The 7,500-nt window shown below is 36.1% G+C and overlaps 2 protein-coding genes across 2 annotated transcripts in view; one reads left to right on the forward strand and one right to left on the reverse strand.

The window, feature by feature from the left end:
• Positions 1 to 5,221, forward strand: part of LOC144630853 (uncharacterized) — a 16,922-nt gene extending 11,701 nt beyond the window's left edge. The window contains exons 2-6 of the mRNA XM_078489205.1: positions 370 to 656; positions 1,339 to 1,453; positions 2,965 to 3,001; positions 3,274 to 3,400; positions 4,299 to 5,221. Of these exons, the coding sequence (XP_078345331.1) occupies positions 370 to 656; positions 1,339 to 1,453; positions 2,965 to 3,001; positions 3,274 to 3,400; positions 4,299 to 4,808 (1,076 nt within the window). The 3' untranslated portion in view covers positions 4,809 to 5,221. The remainder of the gene's footprint in view (positions 1 to 369; positions 657 to 1,338; positions 1,454 to 2,964; positions 3,002 to 3,273; positions 3,401 to 4,298) is intronic.
• LOC144629658 (uncharacterized) overlaps positions 1 to 7,500 on the reverse strand; it is a 240,225-nt gene that overhangs the window by 111,888 nt on the left and 120,837 nt on the right. The gene's annotated exons all lie outside the window — the stretch shown is intronic.

The raw sequence follows: 7,500 nt of genomic DNA on the forward strand, positions 1-7,500 counted from the left end.
CAAGAGACCTTTGGCGAAAATGTTTTCCGAGGTGCTTACAGAAAGCCGCTCTTCAATAACATCATAATTTACTATTTCGGTTCATTTTGCGTTGTTTATCATTGTGGCAAACGAAGGAAAAATAAACTTCCATGTTTCATGATAAATTTGCCGCGATCAACACAATTGCACTTGTCAACAAAACGAGACCAAAAAAATTCTGGTTTTTATCGTCGATAGAGCGCCTGCTATAATTTCACTCCTATCCAAAAATAAGTCGTGAACTCTGCAATAAAACATCTAGTTATAGGCCAAAATTCCACTAGCACAGACTTTGATAAACATTTATGTTTTATCATATATTTTATGACATATTGTATTTCACCATAGGAATCAATTTGGAACACGACGGTGCCTTTTCTCAGACGTTTAGATCGCGTCTGTTTTCAGTGGACGAGTTGCATTATCTTAATGTGACCCGAGTTGGAACATTTACTGCCTTTGACGACTTTGATTGTACATTCAAATGCCTCCACAATCCTTTGTGCTTTTCTGTCAACCTGGCCGCCTCCAAAGGAGACGACGGAAAACTTTGGTGCGAGCTGCTGTCTTCTGACAAGTACAGAAACGCCAAGGACTTCAAAGCAAACAAAAGTTCTCACCACCTTTCCATTATGGTAGGGTATGTGTTTTGGTACTTTATCTCACTTTTAATTATACGAATGAAAGCAAACAAATTTAAGTCAGTTTTTTTCCCCACAAACATTTTTTTTTCGTGAGTTATGCTTTGATGCTTTGCTTCCAAGTTACTATATACCTTATTATAGGAAATTAACGCTTCATGAAATTAACGCGAATTTCAAAAATTCGCGTTAATTTAAGTCGCATTAATTTTTGTTAACGTTAATTTCCGCGCCGTTAATTAAGTGGAGCGTTAATTTCCATGACCTTAATTTCCATTATTTTGGCCCCAATTTCTCGATACAGCCCAGACGTTCTTGACCCCAAGGAAATGGCATTATTTCACCAGCGTAGAAATCTGTCGGTATCACTGAAACTGTGAAGAACGCTAGAGGCGATTAGATTCCTTCGCTTAACCCTTACGTTTAGGATTATACGCCTAGTGTTGAAATAAACTTGTTCCTGCTGTCTTAACAAGTTTTTATCTTTGTGTTCGTCGCGTTAATTTCCTTTATTTTGAAATGTTACCCCCTCTTTCGCGTCAATTTCCTTTATTGGGAAGTAATTTTTTCTTCAACTCGCGTTAATTTAAGTCGTGTTAATTTCCAATACCTTAATTTACACAAGCGTTAATTTCCTATAATAAGGTATAACTATATCAATTTCTTTTTACTTCAGTCGCCTTGTTCTTCTTCGCCATGTCACAACGGAGGAACCTGTCTGGCAAACTACAAACATGACACTTTTGAATGCCTTTGTGAAAAAGGACTTTTTGGAGAATATTGTGAGAAAGGTAGACTGTAATTGGTTAATTTTTAAAGGAGCTACATACATACACGTATTCATGAAGGGGGAGTTCGACAGAGCTTCTTTGCGAACCCTAAAAAATACATGTTCCGAAATTTTACACCCAAGAAAACACCCGGGAACAAGATTTTCTACCCCCAAAAGTATAAGACCTACAAGCTGAAACTGGGATTTATTCAAAACTCAAACAGACTAAGAACCTATTAGGCTGGCAAAGATACATGATAGATTCTTGACCCAAAAAAATACCTAGGGTGTAAATTTTGAAGCCAAAAAATACTCGGATCTCCCCTAATGGATACTACAAGTACCCCCTGGGGTCAGGGATTGCGAAATTTTTGGTAAGATAAGATAAGATAAGATAACTTTATTAATACGCGGTTTTACCATCAGTCAATTAGTTACTGGTGTAGCTACCTATCTAAAATACAAATGTTTAATAACAACACATTCAATAACATACTAATACAAAAGTTGCTCTCTGGAGGCCGTATCTAAAATTACTATAGATAAGTTTCCACAACTAAGCTCCGCGTACGAAGAACTTTTCTTAAGATAATCAGTTCGAGGTTGCGGAAGAACTACCCCAAATATAGAACCCATTCAGCCTAATCCATAAATTCGGTCTAAAACGCGGGTGTTTGAACTGTAGTGGTAGACAACTAAACCCATGAAAAACATTATCTTTGTGCATCTAAAAGAAAATATAACCTTGCGTTGCAGATAGAAGATAAGATAAGATAAGATACTTTATTACCGCGAAATAAGCTTAGCCTACGGCTACGGCCTATAAATATCGATTTTTTTAAAGACGCACAAAAAAAACTTGAAAAGTTTAGCCTTAATTTTTTAAGTTGTTATCCATTTCCACTCAAGGAATCCGAAGCAAAAGCCACTTGTTAACAGTTTCAGTGTTCTAATATAGCACTCGTTAAAAATGGGCCAAAGGTTTCCTGCGTTACAAATATAAATTTTGGCTGTTCAAAAATCTGTTAAAATTCCGTGACAAAGCCCATTTAACTGTCACATCTTCTGTATTTCTGGGTTGTTTCAAGCGTCAGTCGCTCTAATAGCTATAGACCCAATGCAAATATGGCGGCTGTTAATTTTCGGCTCCCGGAAGAATCATTTGTCAACAAAATTAAATTACTCTAACTTAAAGATTAAGTCAAAGTAAATCAGTGTATGACGTTTCAAGGCTATACTTTCATCTAATGGGAAGTTACAGGGACATTTAAATTGCCAAAAACATGAAAACGAGGCTAGGCAGGCCAGGGTGACTTTTTCCATACAAATCTCTTAAATTTGAATGAGTCGTAACTTTGCAGCCATTTAACCCAAAACAATAAAACTTTTCAGAATAGCATAATATTTCATATATATTTAAATGCCACCATCAGCGTTTTAAAAAAAACTTGACCAAAGAACAGAAATGAATGACAACCATTTTTGCATAAGGTCTATTAATAAGAATTTTTTTCTTTCTTTAATTTTCAGCTGCAAAGTCATGCAAGGAACTGTATGACATACACAAGTAAGTCACTTTACCTGAACAAGCCAATACAAAATCAAACTCATACAATAACAATAAATAGACAAATAGCTATTCATTCAAGAGATGTTACATCGGCTCGAAGGTTACCTGAAGTAGCCTCCACGACTCTTCAAAAATCGTGAATATTATAAATTCAACTTGGTTTACAAGGAACATGAGGTATGCCCCTTTTTAGCAGAATGTCAGGAAAAACGCTGAAAACAGCTCAATCACTAGTTTTCACGCTTTACAACATTTTTTATATCTCATAGATCCTGCTCAAGCCAGTTGGTTACGCTCCACTTCGACTCAAAACTAACCTCCGTTCTCTGTCACTTTGGAGATTTTGGATGTGGAGATGGGGGATGGACGCTGGTCATGAAGATTGATGGCAACAAGGCATGACATTTATTCGCTAATTTTATTGTATTAAAAGTGGATGGTGTAAGTGGATGGTGTTAGTTGATGGTGTAAGTTGATGAACGTGTACAATGCCGTCTGTTCATGACTCGCACTCGGAAACATAAGGGAACATAGTTACTGGCGTAAAAATCTCTGCACTATGATTAGCAGAGAGCATGTCGATTAATCCCATACAGTAAAGAAAATGGAAATAGAGTACAAAATATTGAGAGAATGACAATACATTTAATAAAACGTTTAAAGAAAAAAGGCAAAAAAAAAATCGATCGGCCGGTCGGTTAGGGCGGGAAAACCGCGGGGAGCGCAAGGGTAGACCGCGTTCGCATCAGTCCCTCAACACCAAGCGAACCACACACGACCAAGGAGGAGGAAGACTGGGGACGAGGCAACAGGGAATTCAATGGGAGGTCAGCCGTGACACCAAATAAATAACAGCGTGTTGGAAATTTTTTAACGTATATAAGTCATCACATGCGTTTTCTCGTGCAATTTGGAATAAATGAGCACTTGTATATTTTTCAGACTATTGAAATTATACTTGCTCTATGGGCTTGCGCGATTTAGCCGTCGAAAAATTTACTAGTGTTTATTGTTTCCAAATTGCACTCGAAAATATGCGATTATCTACGTTAACAGAAAACTTGAAATTCAAAATAACCATAGCTGATTTGTGCAAAATGTTGACAGAATACCTATGTGTAGCCAAAACTTTCAGAAGAACTCAAGTTAGCTATTACTCACTTTCGCTTTTTAGGGGATAAAGAGGTTTGTTCGTAAGAGTCGTTTGTTGAAAGAAATATAGTAGAGTAAACTTAAAATAGAGAGCAGTGCAAAAACTGGAAATCATGAAAAGATTTTTCTTCTGTTCTTTCAGAAAACCTTCCATTATGACTCGACTTACTGGAGTAATAGACGTGAATACAACCTCCCTGGAGGGGAGACTGGGTTTGACACACAAGAGACCAAGTTACCGACCTACTGGAACACATCTTTCACCAAGATTTGTCTTGGCATGAAGATCGACCAACAGATCAACTTCATTGTCATCAACAAGCAGGCCGACTCTCTGTACTCACTGATCGCTGATGGGCAATACCGCGCCACCTCACTAGGTCGTAACACGTGGAAGACGCTGATTGGCTCTCAGGCCTCTCTGCAGACAAACTGTAACAGGGAAGGGTTCAATTCATATTGCTCGAATACTAAAGCCAGAATCGGTATCGTTACAAATAATGAAAATGGCTGCGGCACGTGTGATTCCAGAATCGGGTTTGGTACAGGAGGGCATCCTGATGACTCCAACACGTGTGGAAACGTGGCTAAGCACTCACCAGATAATGGCAACAAACTCATCAAAGCCATGGGATATATCTTGGTGGAATGACAAGGAACGCAATGAACTTTCAAACAAACGGCCTTGAAACCGTGTTGGATGTGACTTTTAAATAGGTAGATGTAGTTAAGGGCACAAAATAATAAAACACTCGTAAATTTTTATCGCATGTAACTGAAACTACAAACCACAAGCTGAAAGTTCTTTAGCTCCTAGTTTACGCACATTTTAGTGTAACGTTCTTGGGTTTTTTTCGCATACCCGGAAAAAGCAACTTTTGCTATTTTCCTTTTCTATTATTCGAATGCTGATTTCTTAGGGACGGGAATTACAGGAAGATAGAACATAACCTACCGAATATGAAGCAATGATCCAATAGAAGCCACCAAAGAATTCATACTGATACTGATGATGATGATGATGATGATGATGATGATGATGATGATGATGATGATGATGATGATGGTGGTGGTGGTGGTGGTGATGATGATGATGATGATGATAACAATAAAAGTAATAATAAAGATAATGATAATGAAGTTCACGTTTTCATACGTAGATTAACCCAAAATTTTATAATCAATTCTGTATTAATTTAATATTGTTATTTCCTCTTTGCTAATAACTTTATTGTTACTGTATGAATTTGTTGTCATGCAAATAAAACTACTTGTAGTCGTTGTTGTTGTTGTTTCTGTCTGCTGTTTGCCGTGTGTACGTGAATGTGAGTAGTTTCGAGTGTGTCGTGAGCATGTACTTATTTTATTTTTCTGATGATAATTCATTTTCATTTTTCTGATGATAATTCGAAAATTCAAATAAAATATGAAATAAGATAACCATGACGCATCTGCTATTGCAGACCACGTCACGTCAACTGGTCATAATTTAAAATGGGACCACTTTGACATAATTAAGCTCAAATAAATAAAACACTCTTAAATTTTTATCGTGTGTAACTGAAACCACAAACCCAAGCTGACAGTTCATAAGCTTCTAGTTTACGCGCGTTTAAAACGTTACTTTTTTTTGTTTATTCGCAATTAATAATGAAAAAAACCCTACCTTATTATAAGAAATTAACGCTTATGTTAATCAAGGTATTTGAAATTAATGCGACTTAAATTAACGCGAATCGAAGGAAAAATTTCTTCCCAATAAAGGAAATTAACGCGAGATAGAGAGTAACATTCTAAAATGAAGGAAATTAATGCGACGTACACAAAGAAAAACACTTGTTGAGACAACAGGAACAAGTTTATTTCAATACTAGGCGTATAATCAGAGACGGAAACAATGTTCTTGATACTTTGCCCAAAAGTCAGGGTTAAGTGAAAGAAACTGACCTCTTCGAGCGTTCTTCGCAGTTTTAGTGATACCGGTAGATTTCCACCCTGATGAAATAATGCTTTTTTCCTTGGGAAATAGAACGACTGGACTTTATTGTGAAATTGGGGCCAAAATAATGTAAATTAGGGTCGTGGAAATTAACGCGACTTAAATTAACGCGAATTTTTTAATTTCGCGTTTATTTCATGAAGCGTTATTTTATTATTTTTTGTATATAACCCCCCTCCGGGCGGGTTTTTTTTTGGGGATTAGCCCCCGGGGTGAAATTTTGGAAAAAAATTAAGCGTGGCGCGGAGACGCGCGTCCTGGAGTTTTTTTTTTTTTTTTGGGGACTTTTTCCCACAAGCTTTTTTTTTCTTTATTTTTCTTTATTTTTTTTTTTTTTTTTTTTTTTTTTCTTTTCTTTTTTTTTTTTTTAAATATTTTTAAACCATAAAAAAAATAAAAAAAAATATATCTTTTTTTTGTTTTTTTTTTTTTTTTTTTTTTTTTTTTTTTTTTTTTTTTTTTTTTTTTTTTTTTTTTTTTTTTTTTTTTTTTTTGTTTGTTTTTTTTTTTTTTTCGCTTCGGCGCTTCTTTCATCGTTCTGTTGTTTTATTCTTTCCTTTCTCTTTTTGTTTGTTCCTCTGTTCCGCTCCCGCGCGCGCGCGTAAATTAATTTTTGGGTTATAACCTACCGAAAGTGAGGCAATGATCCAATAGAAGCCACAAAAATTAATGATGATGATAACGACGACGACGACGATAAAAATAAAAGTAATAATGAAAATGATAATGAAGTTCACATTTTCATACTTAGATTAACAAAATATTTTGTTACAATTTCAGTATATTACTTAAATATTGTTATTTCCTTTTTGCTAATTACTTAATTATTACTGTATGAATCTGTGGTCATTTTTAAATGACCAGTTTAAAAACTGGTTAACGTTTAAAGCGAAATTCAACATGTAGGAATTGAAGACCAAAAGCACAAAATACAAGAAGTAAATTTAGCATCATGAGATATCTCCTCGAGAGGGGAGTCAAGCTCTTTAAAGTCTTCCCCCATTCTTTGACACTTGACCTCCATAGAACAATAACCTTCCCACACGACTACCCACAGGTTTCAGGGGGGCCTTCAGATACTAAGATTTGTGCTTTTTTCGGTAATAAGAAAACTGTTTGAAGAAAACAGGGAAACACAGTCCCTACTTGTTGTAACACACTTAGCGCTGATTTCCGCCGAATTTCAAGCTGACAAAGACGGCGAGGGCTTAGAAATTTATCAATGTACCAGAAAACGACAAGGATGTTCGAGAAACGACTTCCTTCTGGCAGAGGTTCCCCGCGCAAAGGATCTCTCTTCTTTTGCGCCTACACTCACCTTGAACAGCGGATTTTTTAACAAAAG

This window comes from Oculina patagonica, chromosome 11 (genome assembly GCF_052425735.1).
Source record: "Oculina patagonica isolate OP01 chromosome 11, crgOcupat, whole genome shotgun sequence".
NCBI classification, from domain to species: domain Eukaryota; kingdom Metazoa; phylum Cnidaria; class Anthozoa; order Scleractinia; family Oculinidae; genus Oculina; species Oculina patagonica.